The sequence below is a fragment of the Poecilia reticulata genome, chromosome 12 (assembly GCF_904066995.2).
Source record: "Poecilia reticulata chromosome 12, P_reticulata-male-v2, whole genome shotgun sequence".
NCBI classification, from domain to species: domain Eukaryota; kingdom Metazoa; phylum Chordata; class Actinopteri; order Cyprinodontiformes; family Poeciliidae; genus Poecilia; species Poecilia reticulata.
In genome coordinates, this window is record NC_088841.1 from 26,323,056 (window position 1) to 26,350,300 (window position 27,245).

Sequence of the window (27,245 nt, forward strand, 5' to 3'; positions counted from 1 at the left end):
GAGACAACCTGTAGACAACCTGGAGTCAACCTGGAGACAACCTGCAGACAACCTGCAGACAACCTGGAGTAAACCTGGAGACAACCTGCAGACAACCTGGAGACAACCTGGAGACAACCTGGAGACAACCTGGAGACAACCTGGAGTCAACCTGGAGACAACCTGGAGTCAACCTGGAGACAACCTGGAGTCAACCTGGAGACAACCTGGAGACAACCTGGAGACAACCTGGAGACAACCTGGAGTCAACCTGGAGACAACCTGGAGTCAACCTGGAGACAACCTGGAGACAACCTGGAGACAACCTGGAGACAACCTGGAGTCAACCTGGAGACAACCTGGAGACAACCTGGAGACAACCTGGAGACAACCTGGAGTCAACCTGGAGACAACCTGGAGACAACCTGGAGACAACCTGGAGTCAACCTGGAGACAACCTGGAGACAACCTGGAGACAACCTGGAGACAACCTGGAGACAACCTGGAGACAACCTGGAGTCAACCTGGAGACAACCTGGAGACAACCTGGAGACAACCTGGAGACAACCTGGAGACAACCTGGAGACAACCTGGAGACAACCTGGAGACAACCTGGAGACAACCTGGAGACAACCTGGAGACAACCTGGAGACAACCTGGAGACAACCTGGAGACAACCTGGAGTCAACCTGGAGACAACCTGGAGACAACCTGGAGACAACCTGGAGACAACCTGGAGACAACCTGGAGACAACCTGGAGACAACCTGGAGTCAACCTGGAGTCAACCTGGAGACAACCTGGAGACAACCTGGAGACAACCTGGAGACAACCTGCAGACAACCTGGAGTCAACCTGGAGACAACCTGGAGACAACCTGGAGACAACCTGGAGACAACCTGGAGTCAACCTGGAGACAACCTGGAGACAACCTGGAGACAACCTGGAGACAACCTGGAGTCAACCTGGAGACAACCTGGAGACAACCTGGAGACAACCTGGAGACAACCTGGAGACAACCTGGAGACAACCTGCAAACAACCTGGAGTCAACCTGGAGACAACCTGGAGACAACCTGGAGACAACCTGGAGACAACCTGGAGACAACCTGGAGTCAACCTGGAGACAACCTGCGGACAACCTGGAGACAACCTGGAGACAACCTGGAGACAACCTGCGGACAACCTGGAGACAACCTGGAGACAACCTGGAGACAACCTGCTGACAACCTGGAGACAACTTGGAGACAACCTGCAGACAACCTGGAGACAACCTGGAGACAACCTGGAGACAACCTGCTGACAACCTGGAGACAACCTGGAGACAACCTGCAGACAACCTGGAGACAACCTGGAGACAACCTGGAGACAACCTGCTGACAACCTGGAGACAACCTGGAGACAACCTGCTGACAACCTGGAGACAACCTGGAGTCAACCTGGAGACAACCTGGAGACAACCTGGAGTCAACCTGGAGACAACCTGGAGACAACCTGGAGACAACCTGGAGACAACCTGGAGACAACCTGGAGACAACCTGGAGACAACCTGGAGACAACCTGGAGACAACCTGGAGACAACCTGGAGACAACCTGGAGACAACCTGGAGACACCAACAGCTGACCTGACAAATCCTCCCTGCTAATGCAAATAGTGACGATAAGGAAGTTGTGAATGAATCAACACACGAAGCAGATGAACGCCATGGCAACGTGTCGGAACGCCATGGCAACGTGTCGGAACGCCATGGCAACGTGTCGGAACGCCATGGCAACGTGTCGCAACGCCATGGCAACGTGTCGGAACGCCATGGCAACGTGTCGGAACGCCATGGCAACGTGTCGTAACGCCATGGCAACGTGTCGGAACGCCCGCACCGCGCTCCCAGGAACCAGACGCTCTAATGGCTTCAGTTTCATCCTCAAGTTACTGATGAAAAGAACGAAGCTTTTATCGGAGTAATGCAGGAATAAAGGGCTTTGCAGCAGCAGGGGCTCTGCAACGTAAAAGCTTTAAGCCTGAACATTTAACTCCGTCTGAAACGGTTTCCTTTCAAACGTATAAATTTGAGCGTAATAACTGCAGCAGTGAACTGGAAGGAATGTAATGAACGTCGACTTAAACGGATTTAAATTCAACTGAACCTGCAGTAACAACATTTCATTTCTGACACTGTGGCAACATTTTCTGAAAACTAATAACTAAAGAAGTTATTAAACTTCATTTAAAAAAAATATTATTTTCCTGTTTGGGAAAAAAAAACAAAGGATTCAAAACAAATCTGCAGCGCTAAAAACTTATTTTTACAGTGTAAATATGAATCCAGTCATTCATCGAGTTCAGAACGATTTCAGTCTGTCTGGTTAGTTAACTGCATATTCTTTACTAGCATCTTCGCTCCGTCCATGCTAACGGATGTTATCTACCTTAACTAGCTATGTGGGGCTAAAAGGATAAGCTAGTTAGCTAACTAGCAAAGTACGTGCACTTGATTTTATCTATGTTAACTACTTATCTGGAGCTAAACGGACCATCTCGCTAGCTAGCAAGTTAGCTAAGTGTAGCTTATGTCAACGTTAACTAGTTATGTGGTGATGAAAGCTTGCTAGCTAGTTGGCTAGCTAGCAAAGCGAAATTTATGTTATCTATGTTAACTATATATGAATATAAGGCTAAAAAGATTAGCTGGCTAGCTAGCTATCAAAGTATAGTCGATGTTATCTATGCTAACTAGGAGGCTAAAATAATGCTTGATCAGCATAATAATTAAAAATGAATTATCTTTATTCTTCATATTTTAGCTATAGGAGATAAATGCCATATTTTGTTTAAATTTGGAGGACAGAGATTAGAAACAGCCTTCAATCCTAAAGAGTTGAATAAAAACACTCTTGTGCTTCCAGCATTACAAGGCGAAACGATTCTAGATATTAAAGCTAAACAGCATCAGGTACTTATGAATCTCCTGTAATTCATCCCTCAGATGTTTCTCTGAAAACGACTCTTCTCTGGTGCCGCTTGACCTACGGACCCTTTTCTGAAGCTCTTGTCTCCAACGCGTGGCTCTCAACAGGTGTCTGTCGTCTGTTTTTACCGGGGGAAGCGGCGGCGCTACAAGCTGTGATAAAGGCTCACCCCTCTCTCCTCCGCTGCTGTGAAACTCTGCTGTTTTGTTGTGAGAGATCGTCTGTTTAAAGCCTCCTGAGTCGGCCGATCAGTGACAGGCTGAGTGGACTCGCCTCCATCTGCCGACTCTGAATGTCAATGTATTCCAGCGGGCCTCGGGGAGCCGCTGGGCTAATGCCGTTCACGCTTAATTGGGTGACAAATCCGCCAAACACGATTGTATACATCCTGAAAGGTGGAAGCGTGACATTTTGATTCCGGCCGGCAGTTGTTGCAGACCGTCGCCGCGTTGTTGCCGGGGAGAGCGAGGGAAGTTTATGATGATTCTTCACTGAACCAGAACGTGTTTTCAGTCCATCGTTAAACTCCTTGTTAAAAATAATTGCTGTTCAGGAAGAAAATTCTGCAACTCATTGTTTTTGCCGCACCTGTTTTCCTGAAAGCTGCTGCTGGTTCATAATTTACCTCTAAACAGAAAACGGAGAGAGGAAAGCGGCTTCAAAGCAGGATTCCTGCAGGATGCACATGAAGGATTCATCTCCGCTTGTTTCAGATCATCAAACAAACGTTAATATCAGACAAAACCTCAAGAAAATCACTTGAACAGAACTGTCTGACATGAAGTAGGTTAAAAGTTATCAAAAAAAACACACACAAATCCTCTGATCTGATTCAAGATCTTCAACTCACTGAGGGTTTAGAAAGACTTACAGAACCAGAATATCTTCATCATCCCAAAAACCTCTGGGAAAATAATCTGTGGAGCGACCTGATGCTAACCGAACCACAAATCAACTTTGTTTTTGTACATAAACTGTCTAAATCTGGCCTCAATGGTTCTATCCGTATGTTTCTGTGAATTTATTTAATTCCACAACATTTAACCTAAAACTGACTCAGTGCTGCCCTCTCTGGGTCAAATGGTGGTTACAGCAGGTGAATTTTCGATGGCGTTTCTCAGATTTGCGCGTGATTTATTTTAATTTTGAACCCGGAGACTAATGGGTCTCACTGAGCGATTAGCAGTTCACATGTCATCGATAAAATTCTTCAATAACAGAAAAAGGTGCCGGATTTCTCTGCCGTCACTTTTGTCTTTCAAAAAACAAACAAAAAAAAAACTTGCCAGAGGTTCTGAAAATTAGTCAGCAGAGCTTCATTCGTTCTTCCTGACCTCAGGCTCTACCTGGCCACGCCCCCTGTGTGTCATGGCTCCGCCCACTTTGGCGGAAACACATTGTGGGGGCGGGGCTAAGGTCTCACAGGAGGCTTTGGTCGGCTTTAGCCCAATCTGGTCCTTTTGTGTAGAAAGTTGGGCTCTGGTGTGAACCAGACCTCTGCCTGGGTTCAGTCAAAGTGGAACCTGGAGAACAGACCAGAGACCGCTCCAAAAGCAGGAAGTGGACCACAGCGCAGGGCATTCTGGGTAAATACAACATCAGCTAACATGTTAGCCTAGCACTAGCAGGAGAAATGACTCCTGGTTTTTAGCCAAAGACTGAAGAGAAATCCTGCAGCCCCTAAAATCTGACGCCTCCATTGTTGTTTATATTTAGTGAATATAAATAATAGTTCTGGGTGCGGCGCCCCCACAGGCCAGGAGGGGAACAGGTTGGGCAAAGGTTAGGAGGTTTAGATCGTAATCCCTTTTCTTGGATGGATTTATTCCCTGAATAATGAAAGCATCATTTGTTTTGATAATCTGTAACATTTAAATGTGACAAAATAGCAACAAAATAATAAAAAATGTTGCTTTAATGTGAACTTTTTCAACAAAAGAATTAAAATATACCAACTCCTGGATGACGACTGGAGATGCGAGCTTCGCCTGAGAGTCGTACCTGCTTCGTACGTCGTGGCGTGGGCCGTCATGCTCCAGGTGCTGGACCTCCGACCTTTGGTCACCATGACGGCGAACTCGTACATGGTGTTGGGTTTGAGTCCGGTGACGGTGTGGCTGAGAGCCGTGGTGTCTGCAGACTGAAAACACGGGTCGCTTCAGAAACTAAAATCTGCTGAAGGCTTTAACATCCAGACGAGTTTCAGAAAGTTTCCGATTTCCAGCGATTCATGATCATCGACGAGGCGCCAAGGTGATGAAGACGATGCATCAATGACACGATGGGAAGAAATTAAGAATGTTTCCTGTGAAGGTGAACCAACTGCATCGACTGATGTCATTAGTTCCAGGTTTTATTCAACCTTTATGAATATTGCAGTCATGGTAGAGGTCAGAGGTCAAAAGAAGCGTCTCATATGAAAACGACTGGGTGAGTCGGGTTTCTGCAGGTATTAATAATCAGGTTTCATGGCAACTTTACTGAAAACAAACAAAAACGATCCTGTTAGATGGAAACAAACAAAAGGAGAAATTCAGAAAAAAAAGAAAAAACTAAATTATCATCCAACCGTCAGTCATCTATCCATTCAATAATTCATCCACCTGAGTCGTACGATGGTGGAGTCGCCTATTAAAACGACTGAAGTGTCTCTGGGTTGGTCATGTGGTCAGTCTGTGGTCAGGTGGTCAGTCTGTGGTCATGTGGTCAGTCTGTGGTCATGTGGTCAGTTTGTGGTCAGGTGGTCAGTCTGTGGTCATGTGGTCAGTTTGTGGTCATGTGGTCAGTTTGTGGTCAGTTTGTGGTCAGTTTGTGGTCTGTGGTCAGGTGGTCAGTCTGTAGTCATGTGGTCAGTTTGTGGTCATGTGGTCAGTCTGTGGTCAGGTGGTCTGTTTGTGGTCATGTGGTCAGTTTGTGGTCAGGTGGTCAGTCTGTGGTCATGTGGTCAGTTTGTGGTCATGTGGTCAGTTTGTGGTCAGTCTGTGGTCATGTGGTCAGTCTGTGGTCAGGTGGTCAGTCTGTGGTCATGTGGTCAGTCTGTGGTCATGTGGTCAGTCTGTGGTCAGTCTGTGGTCAGGTGGTCTGTTTGTGGTCAGTCTGTGGTCATGTGGTCAGTCTGTGGTCATGTGGTCAGTCTGTGGTCATGTGGTCAGTCTGTGGTCAGGTGGTCAGTCTGTGGTCAGGTGGTCAGTCTGTGGTCATGTGGTCATGTTTTAACATTACATATAAATTCTGGCCCAAACCTTCATATTGTTGCATCACTAATAATCAATTCTTTCTTCCTAATAAGCAGATTCTGTTTCCTTCAGTAAATCTGTGCAGTGAACTGAGTTCTGGTCCGGTTTCATTGGGTCGACCCGGTCCAGTCAGCGGCTCCTCATGCCAACACAAAGTGTTTAAAGTGCAGGAGGTTCTGAAGTGGCGCCTTCAAACAGCAGCAGGTGGTGAAGGAGTCGGCCATTGTTCAGCGGAAACATTCATCAGCTCAAGTCAAAGCACAAGCAGCGTGAGCAATTAATCGTCCTGGAAACCGGAGCCGGATCGGGCTGCATGCTGGAAACCGGAGCCGGATCCGGCTGCATGCTGGAGAGGAGTCACCCTGGATCTACGTCAGCCAGAACTCACCTTGTACTTCCCGCTGGTGGAGACGCTGGACCTCCACTTGACGGAGTAGTACCGGACCTCCGACGACTTCTGGTTCTTGGTCATGGAGTTGTCGGCCCAGGAGACGCGGACCGAGTCGGAGGACAGCGCCACGGCCTGGACTCCTACTGGGGGGATCATGGGAGTGCTGGTGTCTGGCATGGGAGTTGGGAATTTATCAAAGAGGTGGAAAAGGTCGTCCTCTAACGGGTCAATGGGGTCTGATTTACACCCGGCGAATTAAACGCAGGCATGATGGCGTACAGGCAGAGAGGAGATGAAGAGGAGATGAAGAGGAGATGAAGAGGAGATGAAGAGGAGGTGAAGAGGAGGTGAAGAACAAACCGGAGAGAAAACAGAAGTCAGAGACAAAAGCAGCTAACAGGAAGGGGAGCCGCTGACCCGCAGAGACTGACCAGCACAACAACACCTCACGTAAACCGTGTTTGCAGGCCGGTCGCTGCCGAAGCGTTCCCTGGGGGTCAGCGGCTCCGGACGTTCACACACAACATGCTGCCGTCGGCTGCTTCATCCGAGGAGGTTCAACTCGTTTCCGTCTGGCTGTCAGAGGCTCCTGGAGGCTTTTACCTCATTATTTAACCTCATTATTTAACCTCATTATTTAACCTCATTATTTAACCTCATTATTTAACCTCATTATTTGACCTCATTATTTAACCTCTTTATTTGACCTCATTATTTAACCTCATTATTTGACCTCATTATTTAACCTCATTATTTAACCTCAATATTTAACCTCATTATTTGACCTCATTATTTAACCTCTTTATTTGACCTCATTATTTAACCTCATTATTTGACCTCATTATTTAACCTCATTATTTAACCTCATTATTTGACCTCATTATTTAACCTCATTATTTGACCTCATTATTTAACCTCATTATTTAACCTCATTATTTAACCTCATTATTTAACCTCATTATTTGACCTCATTATTTAACCTCATTATTTAACCTCATTATTTGACCTCATTATTTAACCTCATTATTTGACCTCATTATTTGACCTCATTATTTAACCTCATTATTTAACCTCAATATTTGACCTCATTATTTAACCTCATTATTTGACCTCAATATTTGACCTCATTATTTAACCTCATTATTTGACCTCATTATTTAACCTCATTATTTGACCTCATTATTTAACCTCATTATTTAACCTCATTATTTAACCTCATTATTTAACCTCATTATTTGACCTCAATATTTGACCTCATTATTTAACCTCATTATTTGACCTCATTATTTAACCTCAATATTTGACCTCATTATTTAACCTCATTATTTGACCTCAATATTTGACCTCATTATTTAACCTCATTATTTGACCTCATTATTTAACCTCATTATTTGACCTCATTATTTAACCTCATTATTTAACCTCATTATTTAACCTCATTATTTGACCTCATTATTTAACCTCATTATTTGACCTCATTATTTAACCTCATTATTTAACCTCATTATTTGACCTCATTATTTAACCTCATTATTTTTACCTCATTATTTAACCTCATTATTTAACCTTTTATTTGACCAGGGAGCTGAAGAACCTGCAGCATGGATCAACCCGTCCAGTCAGATCCATCAGAATGCAGAGAAATACTTTATTTAATGAAACGTGAGGCACACTGAGTGGCAGAACCTGATGGAGGAAACCAGCTGAAGGCAGCGAGGAGCAGGAAATCAGCTGCTCTGTGACCTTTGACCTACAGGCAACCAAACGTCTGCATCACGTTCAGCTTCTTTTTTTTTTTTAGGCTCCTGCATTTATTTAAGCAAAACGGCCGAAAGGGAAGCAGAACAAATCAAGAGGGATAAAGGAGGAGAAGAAGATTCTACAACAGAAAGACAGGAAGTAGAAACAGACACCAATCAATAACTGAATCAATTATCGACTGATTGAGTTATTGGTCTGTGCAAGAAATAAATACGTTTTCTGTCTGTGTTTTATTAAAGTCATTTGTTTATTGAATTATTTATAATATTGTATGAAAAATGCATGAATGGAAAACTTGATTTTTTAAAATTGTGATCGATAATCGATAGATTATTGATCAGTCGTTCTGCATGTTTTGCCTGTAGTTCCTGAAAAGGAAGAATTGGTGGTGTCATCAGGACTCTGAGCCAATCAGCAGCGGAGAACCGGAGCGACGGATGAGAGGAGGAGGAGGAGGAGGAGGAGGAGGAGGAGGCTGCAGTAAACGCCGCCGCCCATCAGCTCGCCGCCTCACTCCTGATGTTCCTCTCTCTCCTCTCTCTCCTCTCGCCCGTCTCCTCCGGTCGCTTCGACCCTCAGGTCGCTGATTAAATGGCGGCTCGGCGGCGGCTCAGAGCCGCTGCAGTGTGGGGGCGGCCAGGCGAAGACCGGGCAGTCTATTAACGAGGCGCCGCCGTTAACGAGACGTTTTTATAAAGCTGGGGAATAAAAGCTGTGTGTGTGTGTCAGTGTGTGTGTCAGTGTGTGTGTCAGTGTGTGTGTGTGTGTGTCAGTGTGTGTGTGTCAGTGTGTGTGTGTGTGTGTGTGTGTGTGTGTCAGTGTGTGTGTGTGTCAGTGTGTGTGTATCAGTGTGTGTGTGTGTCAGTGTGTGTGTGTGTCAGTGTGTGTGTATCAGTGTGTGTGTGTGTCAGTGTGTGTGTGTGTCAGTGTGTGTGTGTGTCAGTGTGTGTGTATCAGTGTGTGTGTGTGTCAGTGTGTGTGTGTGTCAGTGTGTGTGTGTCAGTGTGTGTCAGTGTGTGTGTGTGTCAGTGTGTGTGTGTCAGTGTGTGTGTGTGTGTGTGTGTGTCAGTGTGTGTGTGTGTCAGTGTGTGTGTGTCAGTGTGTGTGTGTGTCAGTGTGTGTGTGTCAGTGTGTGTGTGTGTGTCAGTGTGTGTGTGTGTCAGTGTGTGTGTGTCAGTGTGTGTGTGTCAGTGTGTGTGTGTGTGTCAGTGTGTGTGTGTGTCAGTGTGTGTGTGTGTGTGTGTGTCAGTGTGTGTGTGTGTCAGTGTGTGTGTGTGTGTGTCAGTGTGTGTGTGTGTGTCAGTGTGTGTGTGTCAGTGTGTGTGTGTGTCAGTGTGTGTGTATCAGTGTGTGTGTGTGTCAGTGTGTGTGTGTGTCAGTGTGTGTGTGTGTGTGTCAGTGTGTGTGTGTGTGTGTCAGTGTGTGTGTGTGTCAGTGTGTGTGTGTGTGTGTGTCAGTGTGTGTGTGGTCAGTAGCAGCTTCAGTCTCTCCGCTCATCGATTCCTGACCGACACGTTGGAATGAAGAAACTCATCCAGATTCTCTGACTGTCAGCATGCAGCAGCAAAAATAAGTACACCCCGTCTGCACCAAGGCAGGAGGGGAAAATAAGTACACCCCGTCTGCACCAAGGCAGGAGGGGAAAATAAGTACACCCTGTCTGCTGCCATAGAAGGAAAGCAGCCAGTCGTTATCACATGACTGAATGACCAGGATGTTAGAGGTTCATCCATCCCTCCCCCCCTACCGGTCAGTGATCGGGTCACGGCGCTCTCGTACAGAGGAACTCCCTCCCCTGCGTTGTTGAAGGCCTTCAGTGAGATGACGTAGTGAGAGCTCGGCTCTGAGGGCGAGAGAGAGAGAGAGAGAGAGAGAGAGATCAGGTGAGGCTCCTTCTACATCAGCACTCCAAGATGGCCGCCATTGTGCGGCCCCACTCATATAAAACAGAGGAGGGGTGAAAGGTCACGGCCGACGTGAGCAGAATCAGTGAAATCCCTCTGCTGCCCCAGCAGGTTCTGGTCCCGACCCGACCCGACCCGACCCGTGGCTCCGCCATGTTCCCTCCGTGTCACCAAACCGCCGCATGAATTAACAGCAGGCATGAATTATGAATGCGGCGCTGCTCAGCAGCTGGATGCGAGTTTTTCATTACGCCTCCATTACGAGACCTGAGAGGGAAATTTCCAGCGCCGCAGAAAGACGGGTCCAATTTGTTTTGCTCTCCGCTGGCATGCAAATCGCTGGGCGCTCCGCTCCCACGGGGAGGATGTCCCCCCTCTGCAGGCGTCTCACAATTAGATTTCCACTCCAAACAGCTTTCTTATTAAACTGCCTTAAATTATTGATTGTAATTAAATGAGGGGGTTTCATCGTCGTAATGAATTAATGGAAGACGGGGAGCGCTGTGTCAATACTGGCAGCAGGATTTATGAGGGATGAGCGGCTGGTTCATCCGGGTCCGACTCCGGCTGCTGGCACCACACAGACGGAGAACCGACGTCTATGCTGTCTGATAACGGAGAAACTTTAAAATGAAAACAGTATTTAAAAGAGCAAAACGCATAGCTGGACGAAACGATCCCAATATGGCTTCCAGGGTGTCACGGAAAATGTGTTTCTGTCGCTAAAATCACCAAATCCATGAGTGTTTGGTGTGGAATCAGGCCGACGTTTGTTAAACAACAGAACTTCAACATGTTTTCAGGATCTTGTCCATTTTCAAAATGGCCACCGTGGTTAGAATGGAGTTTATGTTTTCACTCAAGTCAGCAGTAGCTACTGTCAGTGGTGGGCGGAGCTAACCAAACAGACAGGTTCACTAGCCACTGATTGGCTAAGCAAGAATCTTAGGTCTGCTAATGCTAAACCAGTACACACAAGATAATTAGTGCAAGCTAACGCTACACACTGAGAAAATAACAGAAGCTAATGCTAGATACATAAAAAGCAAGAGAGGCTAATGCTACACTGAGAAACACAAAATAATGTCAGTGGAAGCTAAATCTAAATACATTAAAAACTAGCAGAAGCTAATGCTAAACAGATCAAAAAGCTAGCAAAAGCTAAAGCTCAACTGCTAAACAAATCAAAAAGTTAGCATAAGCTAATGCTAAACCGCTAAACAGATCATAAAGCTAGCAGAAGCTAATGCTAAACAGATCAAAAAGCTAGCAAAAGCTAAAGCTCAACCGCTAAACAGATCAAAAAGTTAGCATAAGCTAATGCTAAACAGATAAAAAATAGCTGAAGCTAACGCTAAACAGATCAAAAAACTAGCAGAAGCTAATGCTAAACCACTAAACAGATGAAAAAACTAGCAGAAGCTAAAGCTCAACCGCTAAACAGATCAAAAAGCTAGCAGAAGGTAATGCTAAACAGATACAAAATAGCTGAAGCTAAAGCTAAACCACTAAACAGAAGAAAAAACTAGCAGAAGCTAAATCTAAACCACTAAACAGATGAAAAAACTAGCAGAAGCTAAAGCTCAACCGCTAAACAGATCAAAAAGCTAGCAGAAGGTAATGCTAAACAGATACAAAATAGCTGAAGCTAAATCTAAACCACTAAACAGAAGAAAAAACTAGCAGAAGCTAAATCTAAACCACTAAACAGATGAAAAAACTAGCAGAAGCTAAAGCTCAACCACTAAACAGATGAAAAAGCTAGCAGAAGGTAATGCTAAACAGATACAAAATAGCTGAAGCTAAAGCTAAACCACTAAACAGAAGAAAAAACTAGCAGAAGCTAAATCTAAACCACTAAACAGATGAAAAACTAGTAGAAGCTAAAGCTAAACCACTAAACAGATGAAAAACTAGCAGAAGCTAAAGCTAAACCACTAAACAGATGAAAAACTAACAGAAGCTAAAGCTAAACCGCTAAACAGATGAAAAACTAGCAGAAGCTAAAGCTAAACCGCTAAACAGATGAAAAAACTAGCAGAAGCTAAAGCTAAACCACTAAACAGATGAAAAACTAGCAGAAGCTAAAGCTAAACCACTAAACAGATGAAAAAACTAGCAGAAGCTAAATCTAAACCACTAAACAGATGAAAAAACTAGCAGAAGCTAAAGCTCAACCACTAAACAGATGAAAAACTAGCAGAAGCTAAAGCTAAACCACTAAACAGATGAAAAACTAGCAGAAGCTAAAGCTAAACCACTAAACAGATGAAAAACTAGCAGAAGCTAAAGCTAAACCACTAAACAGATGAAAAACTAGCAGAAGCTAAAGCTAAACCACTAAACAGATGAAAAAACTAACACTCGACATAGAAAGTGTGCATGTATGAGGCGAGTTGGACCCGGGTCGGTGAGGGAGGGACCAGAACCCACCCAGGTTCTCGATGGAGTAGTATCTCTGCTTGCTGTCCACTCGGACCGTCTCGGCGTAGGGGCTTCCCACTCCGTAGCCGATGATGTAGCCGCGGACCAGGATGCTGGGGCTGAGCGGCGGCGTCCAGGACATGATGATGCTGTTGGGCAGCGGCCGGACGTGCAGCGAGCTGGGCTGGTCCGGAACCTGACTCTCTGCCACGACAAAACCACAGAAGAAGAAGAAGAAGAGTCGTCAGCGCCCGTCGTGTTACCCCTCAGCCTCAGATTAGATCAGATTACTGCCCGGCTGCCCCCTGGGGGCTTCACATCGCCTCCCTGAGCGACAATCCATCGAAATTAAGTTTCCGTCTCTGAGAAACGCAGTTAGCAAAGACGTGTTTGTTGTTGTTATCTGAGCGCCTCCTGCTGAGCAGAGCGTCGTGTTCCTGATCTGCAGCATGAAGAGGAATCATCAACGCTGCCGTTTGTCTTTTCACTCATCTGAGGTCACAAATGAAGCGTCAGCTAATTGTTTCTTAACACGTGTTTGTTTGTACAGCCTGTTCAGAGTGAAGAAACTGTCTCAGCACCTTCCTGTGGACGTGATTAAACTAATGGGGATCAAAAAGGACCGATTATTAAATCAACTATAATCCTAATATTTTACTCTTTAACCCTCCTGTTATGTTCGTTTCTGAGCTACAGCAATAATGTTCGTGGGTCAATTTGAGTTTCATCATGCTATAGTGTCAGGAACCAAAACATTTCTTTAACTGGTTATTAACTCCAATACTAAACATCTCAATCAAAATTTGTGCAATTATGTTTTTTTTTATTTCTCAGAAATTAAGGATTAATGACGACAACTTACTCAATTACTCATTTGGACATAAAAAATGGTGAAACACAGCGCTGGAGTTTCCTAGCTGTTAGCTTAGCTCTCGTTAAAGTGAACGGGGCTAATTAGCTCGGGTGGCTAACGTGCTAACTGGGTGAAAGGTCAGCGTAACTGGGTCAGCTCCAGAACTTTATGGTTTATCTAACTGTTAAGAAGATCCAAACGCTTTTATTGTTAAATAACATTTACCGTAATAATTAGAGCTTTTTGGGCTTTTTTTTCAATAATGTTCGTGAGGTATAGCAAGTTTTATCATGTAATATAGTGTCAGGAACCAAAACATTTCTTTAACTGGTTATTAACTCCAATACTAAACATCTCAATCAAAATTTGTGCAATTATGTTTTTTTTATTTCTCAGAAATTAAGGATTAATGACGACAACTTACTCAATTACTCATTTGGACATAAAAAATGGGATTTACATTTTTTATGTCCACTGAAAAAAACCTAGACACAAAAAAACAATAATTTCCTTGAAAGTGATTTTTGGTAAATTTTTTTATATTACATTTAATTTTTTTTTTTTTCAAAGGGTGATCTTTATAATTGAACTTGAGACACACAAACTGTTTATTCATACTTAGTGATGAATAAATGATCAATTTATATGTAGAGTTCACCTATTAAGACAAATAGAAAAAGTTTCATGCAATAAAAATACTTGCAACTATTTTTAAAAATATTTTTAAACTTTGAAACGGGTCAATTTGACCCACAACATAACAGGAGGGTTAAATGTTTATATGAACATCCAAACATGTTTTACTGACTTCGTTATGAAGAAAGCAAATGAAGTCAAGCTTCACACTTACAGCCAAGTTTTAGTTTCCGTTCTTGAAAAGACATAAAACATTAAAAATACTGTAAGAAAAACTAGATTAGCATTTTTCTGTGATCTTATGATCACAGCCTTTGTTTCTGATTCTCATTCTGGGTGATATTTTCTCTCCGTCTCCGTCTCCCCTCCGTCCCCCAGAGACCAAAGCTTCGCTCATCGACCAGCCGCGGTTCTCCGCTGCTTAAATATTTATGTGTGTTTGGACGGAGGAGGGAGACGCAGCTTGTTGAACAGATTACCGTCCAGATCGTTCTCCGGCGTCTGGGCGGTGCTCCAGTCGCTGGACGGACCCGTTCCGTTCACCGTCATGGCCGCCACCTGGAAGCTGTACTGACTGCCCTTCTCCAGACCTGAGCGCCGACAGAGCAGACACAGTTTGGGTCGTTACTCCTGACATTCAGCGCTGAACTTTTCAGGGCTGCTGCTGCTGCTGTGAATAACCAAAGATGCCTGAGTGACTCTGAGGAAACGAGGATCAGAGGAAACATGTCAGAAACATTCAGGTTTTAAAAAACGGCCAGAGGATTTTAGGATCCACAGAAAAACATTTCTGATCTGAAGTGGTTGACTGACTGGGGTTAACTTAGTTAGATGGGTTGGTTTGATCAGTTGGGTTGATTGGTCAGTAGGTTGGGATGGTAAGATCCCAACCTACTGATGGTTGGGTTGGTTGGTTAGGCTAAGTGACTAGCTGTATTGGTTGGTTAGGCTAAGTGACTAGCTGCGTTGGTTGGTTAGGCTAAGTGACTAGCTGTGTTAGTTGGTTGGTTGGTTAGGCTAAGTGACAAGCTGTGTTGATTGGTTAGGCTAAGTGACTAGCTGTGTTAGTTGGTTGGTTGGTTAGGCTAAGTGACTAGCTGTGTTGGTTGGTTGGTTAGGCTAAGTGACTAGCTGTGTTGGTTGGTTGGTTAGGCTAGCTGTGTTGGTTGGTTAGGCTAAGTGACTAGCTGTGTTGGTTGGTTGGTTGGTTGGTTAGGCTAAGTGACTAGCTGTGTTGGTTGGTTAGGCTAAGTGACTAGCTGCGTTGGTTGGTTAGGCTAAGTGACTAGCTGTGTTGGTTGGTTGGTTGGTTGGTTGGTTAGGCTAAATGACTAGCTGTGTTAGTTGGTTGGTTGGTTAGGCTAAGTGACTAGCTGCATTGGTTGGTTAGGCTAAGTGACTAGCTGTGTTGGTTGGTTGGTTAGGCTAAGTGACTAGCTGTGTTGATTGGTTAGGCTAAGTGACTAGCTGTGTTGGTTGGTTGGTTAGGCTAAGTGACTAGCTGTGTTGGTTGGTTGGTTAGGCTAAGTAACTAGCTGTGTTGGTTGGTTAGGCTAAGTGACTAGCTGTGTTGATTGGTTAGGCTAAGTGACTAGCTGTGTTGGTTGGTTGGTTAGGCTAAGTGACTAGCTGTGTTGGTTGGTTGGTTAGGCTAAGTGACTAGCTGTGTTGGTTGGTTAGGCTAAGTGACTAGCTGCGTTGGTTGGTTAGGCTAAGTGACTAGCTGTGTTGGTTGGTTGGTTAGGCTAAGTGACTAGCTGTGTTGGTTGGTTGGTTGGTTAGGCTAAGTGACTAGCTGTGTTGGTTGGTTGGTTAGGCTAAGTGACTAGCTGTGTTGGTTGGTTAGGCTAAGTGACTAGCTGCGTTGGTTAGGCTAAGTGACTAGCTGTGTTGGTTGGTTAGGCTAAGTGACTAGCTGCGTTGGTTAGGCTAAGTGACTAGCTGTGTTGGTTGGTTGGTTGGTTAGGCTAAGTGACTAGCTGTGTTGGTTGGTTAGGCTAAGTGACTAGCTGCGTTGGTTGGTTAGGCTAAGTGACTAGCTGTGTTAGTTGGTTGGTTGGTTAGGCTAAGTGACTAGCTGCATTGGTTGGTTAGGCTAAGTGACTAGCTGTGTTGGTTGGTTGGTTGGTTAGGCTAAGTGACTAGCTGTGTTAGTTGGTTGGTTGGTTAGGCTAAGTGACTAGCTGTGTTGATTGGTTAGGCTAAGTGACTAGCTGTGTTGGTTGGTTGGTTAGGCTAAGTGACTAGCTGTGTTGGTTGGTTGGTTGGTTGGTTGGTAGGTTGGTTGGTTAGGCTAAGTGACTAGCTGTGTTGATTGGTTAGGCTAAATGACTGGCTGTGTTGGTTGGTTGGTTAGGCTAAGTGACTAGCTGTGTTGGTTGGTTGGTTAGGCTAAGTGACTAGCTGTGTTGGTTGGTTGGTTAGGCTAAGTGACTAGTTGTGTTGGTTGGTTGGTTGGTTAGGCTAAGTGACTAGTTGTGTTGGTTGGTTGGTTGGTTAGGCTAAGTGACTAGCTGTGTTGGTTGGTTGGTTAGGCTAAGTGACTAGCTGTGTTGGTTGGTTGGTTGGTTAGGCTAAGTGACTAGCTGTGTTGGTTGGTTGGTTAGGCTAAGTGACTAGCTGTGTTGATTGGTTAGGCTAAATGACTGGCTGTGTTGGTTGGTTGGTTAGGCTATGTGACTAGTTGTGTTGGTTGGTTAGGCTAAGTGACTAGTTGTGTTGGTTGGTTAGGCTAAGTGACTAGCTGTGTTGGTTGGTTGGTTGGTTAGGCTAAGTGACTAGCTGTGTTGGTTGGTTGGTTGGTTAGACTAAGTGACTAGTTGTGTTGGTTGGATGGTTAGACTAAGTGACTAGTTGTGTTGGTTGGATGGTTAGACTAAGTGACTAGTTGTGTTGGTTGGATGGTTAGGCTAAGTGACTAGTTGTGTTGGTTGGTTGGTTAGGCTAAGTGACTAGTTGTGTTGGTTGGTTGGTTAGGCTAAGTGACTAGTTGTGTTGGTTGGATGGTTAGACTAAGTGACTAGTTGTGTTGGTTGGTTGGTTAGGCTAAGTGACTAGTTGTGTTGGTTGGATGGTTAGACTAAGTGACTAGTTGTGTTGGTTGGATGGTTAGACTAAGTGACTAGTTGTGTTGGTTGGTTGGTTAGACTAAGTGACTAGTTGTGTTGGTTGGATGGTTAGACTAAGTGACTAGTTGTGTTGGTTGGTTGGTTAGGCTAAGTGACTAGTTGTGTTGGTTGGATGGTTAGACTAAGTGACTAGTTGTGTTGGTTGGTTGGTTATCCTAAGTGACTAGCTGTGTTGGTTGGTTGGTTAGACTAAGTGACTAGCTGTGTTGGTTGGTTGGTTGGTTAGGCTAAGTGACTAGTTGTGTTGGTTGGTTATCCTAAGTGACTAGCTGTGTTGGTTGGTTGGTTAGACTAAGTGACTAGCTGTGTTGGTTGGTTGGTTAGACTAAGTGACTAGCTGTGTTGGTTGGCCCGTCTGTTGGTTTCACTGCGTTGAGTTTGGCTTGGATAGTTTGGTCAGGTTGGACAGTCGGGTTTATTGGTCAGATGGATTTTAGTTTGTTGGGTTGACTGGTTAGCTAACTAGTGGGTGGATGGCAGCTGTTTGAACAGTGGAGGAGTTCAGGTAACTAGTTACCAATCTGGTCAGTCAGATTGGTTAGTTGGTTTAGGCTCCTCAGCTTGGTTGAATAATTTGGATTATAAAAATAAACAGACTCACTTCCCAGCTTTAGTAAAATATGATTTTAAAAAACAGAAGACGGTTTCTGATGTGTTTCAGGTGTTTTGTTGTAAATCAGAAAATATCTGGAAAATCCAATCATCACTTTTGGTCCAGACTTCGGTTTGGTTCAGTCGTTGAGCCGTTTGTTGACGTAAACCAGTAAATATTAACATTACAGCCTAGTCATTGTGTTTTATATCACCATAAAGGTTAGAAACACAGAAGCTGAAGATGTTGAAGCTTTGACTAAACATGCTGACACTGCGCTGGATTAAACTCAATCCTACATTAAAACAGATCTATAGATATACAGATATGAATATATCTACATATATGTTGTGCGTATTAAAGGTTTGGTTCCCGGAGGCTCACAGCAGACAGACAGACAGACAGACAGACAGACAGACAGAGATAACCGTCGATGAAGGAAATAATGAAAACGGAGATCAGTTTCATTCAAATCTGGCGGAGCTCAAATTGAAATAATAGCTGGTGGCACTTTGAATGCAGCCACACACACAGGCTCCCGGTCGGCCATGTTTTATGCTAATAAAGGTTTTTCTGAGGCAGGAGAAGAAAACAGACATGAGCAGGAACAATTCCCCAGAGTTTTATACATTCGTCTATTCCAGAAAGATTTATTCATGTTGTAGTCCTGCTGTTTCATTAATGGTTTATAAATCCAGCTGTTACTGACAGATGAACCATAAAACACGTGAAGTGAATCAGAAACGGGTCAGAAACGGCTGGACTCACCTGTGAACAAGTACCAGAAGTTGTTGGGTTCGATGGCCTCCTGGTCTCCACGGCGACCAGTCTTCCTGTATTTGATCTTGTACGCGGTGATGATGCCGTTCTGGGCGCTGCGAGGCGGCGGCTGCCATGACACCTTGATGCTCTGAGGGAAGAAACGGAGAAGAAAACCAGATTTTTTCACCTTCCACGGTCTGTTTGCGGATCCTCAGCTGTTTTATTGATGGCGTTAACCACGCAGGTGCTCTGTGGTAACGAATTCACAGAGACGAAACTCCTTGGCACCAAGCGCAGCGGTCAGCGTTGTCAGCCAGACAAAGAGCAGAGGAAGAAACGATCCCAACGTTTACGGCTCCAGGAAATCAGGAGGTTCAGGGATTTAGTTTCACCTCAATCAAGAATGAAAGAATGAACCTGGTTTGATGTTTTAATTATTAATAAAGGATAAGATGCAGCAGCCAGAGGATCAGACAACAATAAAAACGTTTTGGTTGAGTTGGTCAGTTGGTCTGGTGGGACTGGTCAGTTGGTTTGGTGGGACTGGTCAGTTGGTTTGGTTGGACTGGTCAGTTGGTTTGGTTGGACTGGTCAGTTGGTTTGGTTGGACTGGTCAGTTGGTTTGGTTGGACTGGTCAGTTGGTTTGGTTGGACTGGTCAGTTGGTTTGGTTGGACTGGTCAGTTGGTTTGGTTGGACTGGTCAGTTGGTTTGGTTGGACTGGTCAGTTGGTTGGTTGGACTGGTCAGTTGGTTTGGTTGGACTGGTCAGTTGGTTTGGTTGGACTGGTCAGTTGGTTTGGTTGGACTGGTCAGTTGTTTGGTTGGACTGGTCAGCTGGTTTGGTTGAACTGGTCAGCTGTTTGGTTGGACTGGTCAGTTGGTTTGGTTGGACTGGTCAGCTGTTTGGTTGGACTGGTCAGTTGGTTTGGTTGGACTGGTCAGCTGGTTGGTTGGACTAGTCAGTTGGTTTGGTTGGACTGGTCAGCTGGTCTGGTTGAACTGGTCAGTTGTTTGGTTGGACTGGTCAGTTGGTTTGGTTGAACTGGTCAGCTGTTTGGTTGGACTAGTCAGTTGGTTTGGTGGGACTGGTCAGCTGTTTGGTTTGACTGGTCAGTTGGTTTGGTTGGACTGGTCAGTTGGTTTGGTTGGAATGGTCAGTTGGTTTGGTTGGACTGGTCAGCTGGTCTGGTTGAACTGGTCAGCTGTTTGGTTGGACTGGTCAGTTGGTTTGGTTGGACTGGTCAGTTGGTTTGGTTGGACTGGTCAGCTGTTTGGTTGGACTGGTCAGTTGGTTTGGTGGGACTGGTCAGCTGTTTGGTTGGACTGGTCAGTTGGTTTGGTTGGACTGGTCAGCTGGTTTGGTTAGACTGGTCAGTTGGTTTGGTGGGACTGGTCAGCTGTTTGGTGGGACTGGTCAGCTGTTTGGTTGGACTGGTCAGTTGGTTGAGTTGGACCGGTCAGCTGTTTGGTTGGACTGGTCAGTTGGTTTGGTTGGACTGGTCAGTTGGTTTGGTTGGACTGGTCAGTTGGTTTGGTTGGAATGGTCAGTTGGTTTGGTGGGACTGGTCAGCTGGTCTGGTTGAACTGGTCAGCTGTTTGGTTGGACTGGTCAGTTGGTTGAGTTGAGCCTGATCAGACACTGGTTTGGTTGGTTAAGTTGGGTTGGCTGGTCCAGCCTAAGAACTCTACTGTCCAGTCAGTCCAGTGATCTGAGGCGTCTGACATGTTGACCGATGGAAAACGAGGCGACAGCAGAGCTGCTGCTCTACATGTTTGTTCCTCTGGAGAAGGAAAAAGATCCACCAGGATTCAGATTCAGTCACAGTGTTTTAGCTGCTCCTCCACCACATCAGGCAGTTAGCGCCTGATATTCATGTTGAGTCGCACCAGCAGACGGTCCAGCAGTCCAGCACACGGAGGATCGAGCCAAGAACCCGACCCGACCCGACCCGACCGATCACACCAGAAACCTCCTATAAACATCCACCCTGGTCTCAGATTGTCGGTACGGCAGGAATCCAGGACCGTCTGTGTTTTCATGACACTGTAAAAACAAACTGTAAATCTGACCTGTGGTCAGCACCGACGCCGTTAAGCTTCTGTTTCTGCTGCTCGTCTGGATTCATCGTCTGCTGCGCTTCCATCTGTATGCATGCGGAGTGTTTGGGTGTGTTTGCGTGCGAGCCGCTGTGTGTTGAATGAATTTTAATTGCTTTATTTGCATGTTAACAACCCACCTCTGCCACACACACAAACACAGATGCAGCAGATGTTGGCTGGGCCTCCTGTGAGCTCTGCTGCCATCAGCCGCTCCGCTCACTGCGACCCGGAGCGTGTTCGCCGGGCTGAACACTAATCAATGAACATTAATGGATCAGAAAAGTAATTCTGTTTTCTCTCATCAACTAATTCAGTCATAAGTTGAGCTGCTTCTTGTTTCTACTCCCAGCAGCAGCGCAGAACAGAAGCGCAGAAAATGACAACCTGGTTGCTGACATTTACTTTCCGTCGGTTTCGGTTCCTCAGTCAGTTTGAGTTTTGGTTTGTTGGTATTCAGGGACACCTCAGGGCTCTGCTCTCTCACCAGGCCTTTTCACGCCATAAACCTCAGACTCCCAGCACAAATCCAACTCCTGTCATCTGCAGAAATACTCAGATGGCTCCGCAGTCAGCAGGAGTCTAAGAGACGAACCAGAAGCTCAGCGAAATCTGATGATCGTAGAGTTCAGACAGGATTAGGTCCAAATTTTAACATTTTACAAAAAAAAAAAAGAAAACGTGAATTAGCCGTGCTTGCAACTGCTAGCTTGAAGCGTAACTTCATGAAGATATAGAGATATAAACAGTTTTCAGAGTTTCATGCCTCTGGTAAGGCACAAACCCACCACAAAACCCCGAGCAGGTAAATACGTCACTATTTCTCCACAGTGACAAAAATCACAAACTGTCCATAAAAACTATAAACAGTAAAATAAAGAACTGCACTTAAATTATGAACATGGACCTGAATCGTCCAGCTGCTTGTGTGGAGTCAAATATCGTTTGGTTTCTATTGACCTGAGGCTGAATCCACAATCTGCTGCTGCAGACATTCGGCCAGCAGGACCCTGTGGAGAACCAGGACTGGTTCTGGTTCTGGGGACGGCTGTGGAACCTCTGGAGATGATGATGGAACTCATAAAAATCAAGAAAGTGAACATCTTCAGTCAGAGGCTCGTTTTTGAACCGCTGTAACACGGACTGCTACAGGAGCTCCTCTCTGGCCGCAACCATCAGAATCTACAGCAACTCTGAAGGAAGTTAAATAATTTGATTGGCAGCAGCATTTGATTCGCCTTTAGGATGAACGGATGAATTCATGAATGCTGCAGTGAACCTGTTTGCTCTTTTCTGCTGTTGCTCTGGTTTCCATGGCGACTGTTTCCCCCCAGCTCTGAGCCGACCCCCCGACTCCCATAAACGTGACAGAGCAGCTGTCATGGTGGAGTCTTCATGAATGTTTACAGCAGACTCCAGCCGTCATGCTGGTGGTCGGCGAGTTTCCCTCCACCAGGCGGACCGTTTATCGGACCGTTTATCGGGCCGTTTATCGGACCAGGTATCGGACCGTTTATCGGACTGTTTATTGGACCGTTTATCGGACCAGGTATCGGACCGTTTATCGGACCATTTATTGGGCCGTTTATTGGACCGTTTATCGGACCGGGTATCGGACTGTTTATCGGACCGTTTATCGGGCCGTTTATCGGACCGGGTATCGGACCGTTTATCGGACCATTTATTGGGCTGTTTATTGGACCAGGTATCGGACCAGGTATCGGACCAGGTATCGCACCGTTTATCGGACCGGGTATCGGACTGTTTATCGGACCATTTATCAGACTGTTTATCGGACCGGGTATTGGACCATTTATCGGACCGGGTATCGGGCCATTTATCGGACCGGGTATCGGACCATTTATCGGATCATTTATCGGACCGGGTATCGGACCGTTTATCGGACCGTTTATCGGAACATTTATCGGACCGGGTATCGGACCAGGTATCGGGCCGTTTATCAGACCTTGTATCGGACCGGGTATCGGACTCTCACTGGAGCTCTCACTGGAGCAGTTCGCAGCCGGGTGTGAAGCGGCCGGGATGAGGCTCAGTGCCTCCAAATCCGAGGCCATGGTCTTGAGCCGGAAAAGGGTAGAGTGCCTTCTCCGGGTCAGGGGGGTCGTCCTGCCTCAAGTGGAGGAGTTTAAGTATCTGGGGATCTTGTTCACGAATGAGGGAAGAAGGGAGATCGACAGGCGGATTGGGGCAGCGTCTGCCGTGAAGCGGGCGCTGTACCGGTCCGTCGTGGTGAAGAGAGAGCTGAGCCACAAAGCGAAGCTCTCGATTTACCGGTCGATCTACGTTCCCACCCTCATCTATGGTCATGAGCTTTGGGTCATGACCGAAAGAACGAGATCACGGATACAAGCGGCCGAAATGGGTTTCCTCCGCAGGGTGGCTGGGCTCTCCCTTAGAGAGAGAAGCTCGGTCATCCTGGAGGGACTCAGAGTAGAGCTGCTGCTCCTCCACGTCGAGAGGAGCCAGTTGAGGTGGCTCGGGCATCTGGTAAGGATGCCTCCTGGACGCCTCCCTGGTGAGGAGTTCATGTCCCACCGGGAGGAGGGGAGACCCAGGACACGCTGGAGGGACGATGTCTCTCTATGGCCTGGGAACGGCTTGGGGTTCCTGGAGGAGCTGGAAGAAGTGGCTGGGGAGGGAAGTCTGGGCCTCCCTTCTGAAACTGCTGCCCCCGCGACCCGACCCCGGATAAGAGGAAGAAAATGGATGGATGGATGGATGGATGGGTATCGGACCGTTTATCGGACCGGGTATCGGAACGTTTATCGGAACATTTATTGGACCTGGTATCGGACCATTTATCGGACCGGGTATCGGACCATTTATCGGATCATTTATCGGACCGGGTATTGGACCGGGTATCAGACCGGGTATCGGAACGTTTATCGGACCGTTTATCGGACTGTTCATCGAAACATTTATCGGACCGTTTATTGCACCGGGTATCGGACCAGGTATTGGGCCGTTTATCAGACCATTTATCGGACCGTGTATCGGACCATTTATCCGATCATTTATTGGACCGGGTATCAGACTGGGTATCGGAATCTTTATCGGACCGTTTATTGGACTTTTTCATCGAAACATTTATCGGACCAGGTATCGGACCGTTTATTGGACCGGGTATCGGACCGTTTATCGGACTGTTCATCGAAACATTTATCGGACCAGGTATCGGATCGTTTATTGGACCGGGTATCGGACCGTTTATCGGACTGTTCATCGAAACATTTATCGGACCAGGTATCGGGCCGTTTATCAGACCATTTATCGGGCCGTTTATCTGACCGTTTATCGGACCGGGTATCGGACCTGGTATCGGGCCGTTTATCTGACCGTTTATCGGACCGGGTATCGGAGCCGCCACAGAGGAATCCATTCACATTTAGCAGCACCTGCTCCCTCTGCTGCTCCTCCTCCTGCTAACTGATTACAGCAGAGCTGATTAGGAGGAGCTGGGATGAAGCACAGCCAGAGCTCCTCCAAACTGCCTCCTCCTCCTCCTGCCTCATCACCTAATTAGCCACTTTGACAGCACATCGTTCTCAGCGGGTCTCCATGGAAATGCTACAGAAGTTAAACTCGTGTTGTAACAACTCCCACAAAGACACGAGGAGCAAACCATCCATGAAGGACGGAGCCAGAAACCCAGATTCCTCCCGGCTTCAGCAGAAACATCAATAAATCCATTTAACTCTCATCAGCAGACGTCAGGATGAGGAGACATTCATCCATTCATGTTCTTTAAAAATCACAATAATTGAATGTTACCTGGCTCTGAATCCTTTTTATTTTTAATCAGATTAAAAAAACATACAAAAATAGTATTTAAAATTATTTTATAAACATGTTTTGAAATTAATAAAGAGATTTAACTGTTAATAGACATCAAGTCTGAAATAATGACTCGTTTTAAACGTTCACTTATTTTCTTAAATTTATTTTATTGTTTAATTTAAAAACAATATTCATTTTTTGTTTTAATTTTTTATTGATCAAATTTTCAATTGTAATAAAGTTTTGTTTGTTTTATAAAAACAAAAACAGCATTGTTCCCTTTTCTAGTGTTTATTTCATTTCTTAATGTATTAAAATGTATTTAATTTTAATAATTATTAATATAATTCTTATAATTGTTATATGTTATAATATATTGACTGTTATTTAGTTTATTCATGCAGTCATTTTAAAAATATGGTAATTTTTAATACCGTTATTCCTTCTTTACTCGATTTTTCTTGCTTTTAAAATCCTAATTATTTAAGTTTTTACTAATTAATAATAGTTTTAATAAATATTACAACAATAAAAAGTAACCAGTAAAACTGTTACTCAGGCCTGGAGTCCCACAAGGCTGCGTTCTGAGCCTCCTGCTCACTGAGGGGGTCTGAGGTTCATTTAAGGTCTGGAGAACACACACACACACACACACACACACACACACACACACACACACACACACACACACACACACACACACACACACACACACACACACGTCCAGTGCACCCAGACGGCAGAGCGAAGCCCTGCAGGGTCAGGACCAACACACATCAGGAATATAACAACATGCAGCTGTTTAGTATTCACGCAGGACGGCCAATCAGAGCCGTGGCCTCATCCGCCGCCTGCAAACGGACCAGAACCTGTTTCGTTTTTAATTTTCCCTCCGACGACACGAAGGAAACACGGAGAACAGAGAGAAGGTGGAGATCAGAACCAAACGTCTGACTAAAGCAAAGGCGTTTAGAGGATCAGCCTAAATATGAACTATGAGATAATCACATCGGCTCAGCGTGAAGAACCCACGAGTCAGGCTGTTTAATCAATAAATATATAGAAATCCCAGTTATCAGGCGGAAAATATCAGAAAAACAAACCAGCAGTCACCAGTTTCCACACCTGAGGAGTCGAAACCTCCCTGCAGCTCCTGGACCAGAACCAGAACCTGGCCCAGAACCGCCCTGCTCCCCTCCAGGGTCCACTGCTCCTTACTTAGCAGATCCTGGATTCTGTTGTTGTTTTTCCATCTGGACTCTTTCTGCTGAAATCGATGGACGAAAACACTTTGAAAGAAAAGCAAAACTTTAAACCGGGGCTGGAATTAATTCAGCCGGTTCCTCCTGACGCTTGTATGCGGCGATGCAAGCAGAACACACACACACACACACACACACACACACACACACACACACACACACACACACACACACACACACACACACGGTCCCACAAAGAACCAGGTGGGTAAACAGTCCCTGAATTCAATCTGTGATTGTTTGTTCTTGTCCTCTGGGTGGAAGCAGCAATCACATCCACAGTGTGTGTGTGTGTGTGTGTGTGTGTGTGTGTGTGTGTGTGTGTGTGTGTGTGTGTGTGTGTGTGTGTGTGTGTGTGTGTGTGTGTGTGTGTGTGTTAATGCCCTCTGGGTAAAAGCACCAATCACAGGGAGGCCAGAATGTCTCCATTTGCTCAGTAACATAACATTCAACACCAGCTCTGCACGCGCTCAGAAAGCAAACAGAGCCGCGAATCGACCCACATTCATGGAGTCACGTCTGTAGAGTCACTTCGACACGACGTCTGACCGTATGAACACATGAACATCAGGACGTCTGACCGTCTGCAGAAGAACGGCTGATCCACGTTAAAACTCTTTTCCAGGCCTGAACTCTCGCATTCCTCCCGTATGCTCCAGCTTAGCCGCCGTTGCCATGACGACATGGCCGCCGACGCCTTGCAGACGGGAGCCCAGGGCGTCGTTTTACGTCCACACACCAAAAGTATTCACACCCTTTAGACTTGTGCACGTTTAAAACCGGCTGAACGGAAGGGAAGCAAAAACATAGAAGTGAGAATCTGAACAGTGCGGTGTGCTTTTGTTTTCCCCCTATCGCGGTAAGAGTGATGATGAAACAGGAAGCGTTTACCTACAGAGCTTTTATTTCATCGCCAAACTGCTAAGAGTAACTGCGCGTGATCATTTACAGCTTATAGACGCAGAGGAGAAAACAGAAACCCTGACGACGCGTTCAGGCTCTGAGACGACACACTGGGATCGACGGGTCACAAACATGGCCATGAGCGTTGAGGTCACCATTGGACACGCGGGTAGCTGGTCCTTCCTCCGTTTACTCCAGCGTTGCCGTGGTTTCGTGTCGGCCAATCCAAACCCGCCGTCACAAACGATGTTCGTTTTGGTCCCAAGGTGCGACACGAGACACCTTGAGACTCGTCGCCTGAGGAGACGAGTCTCCGGCTGTTGAAGAGTTTTCCTGCTGGATCCAGGAGAGTTCTGTTGAGGCGTGATGTCGTCTACCAGAACCGAATCAGAACCAAACTGTCTGGTCCCGGCCCAAATGTTGGATTATTCCAACCACACAGCACAGATCAGGAGACCCACAGCCATCCCCACCAGCAGACATAGCTAGCTAATGCTAATGCTAATGCTAATGCTAGCACCAAGATGCTGGGAGAATAAACTGCGTGATTTAA

At 45.7% G+C, this 27,245-nt stretch overlaps 2 protein-coding genes across 2 annotated transcripts in view; both read right to left on the reverse strand.

The window, feature by feature from the left end:
- Positions 1-27,245, reverse strand: part of dcc (DCC netrin 1 receptor) — a 166,135-nt gene that overhangs the window by 14,934 nt on the left and 123,956 nt on the right. The window contains exon 20 of the mRNA XM_081613898.1: positions 4,946-5,084. Coding sequence (XP_081470024.1) covers positions 4,946-5,084 — 139 coding nt within the window. The remainder of the gene's footprint in view (positions 1-4,945; positions 5,085-27,245) is intronic.
- LOC145553971 (uncharacterized) lies at positions 6,665-25,875 on the reverse strand. Its single transcript, XM_081613116.1, has 6 exons — positions 25,653-25,875; positions 18,638-18,779; positions 14,629-14,739; positions 12,670-12,864; positions 10,080-10,175; positions 6,665-6,807 (listed from the first exon to the last, which is right to left on the reverse strand). Exons 2-6 carry the CDS (start codon positions 18,763-18,765, stop codon positions 6,798-6,800), a joined length of 540 nt encoding a protein of 179 aa, XP_081469242.1. The 5' UTR covers positions 18,766-18,779; positions 25,653-25,875; the 3' UTR covers positions 6,665-6,797.

Bases quoted from the DNA above. Each gene is read 5' to 3' on its own strand.
- LOC145553971 (XM_081613116.1), bottom strand. From the start codon at position 18,765: ATGGCAGCCGCCGCCTCGCAGCGCCCAGAACGGCATCATCACCGCGTA. The intron at 14,740-18,637 runs GTGAGTCCAGCC...GTCGGCGCTCAG, and splicing joins CTTCTGGTACTTGTTCACAG to GTCTGGAGAAGGGCAGTCAG. The intron at 12,865-14,628 runs GTAATCTGTTCA...TTGTCGTGGCAG, and splicing joins GCCGGAGAACGATCTGGACG to AGAGTCAGGTTCCGGACCAG.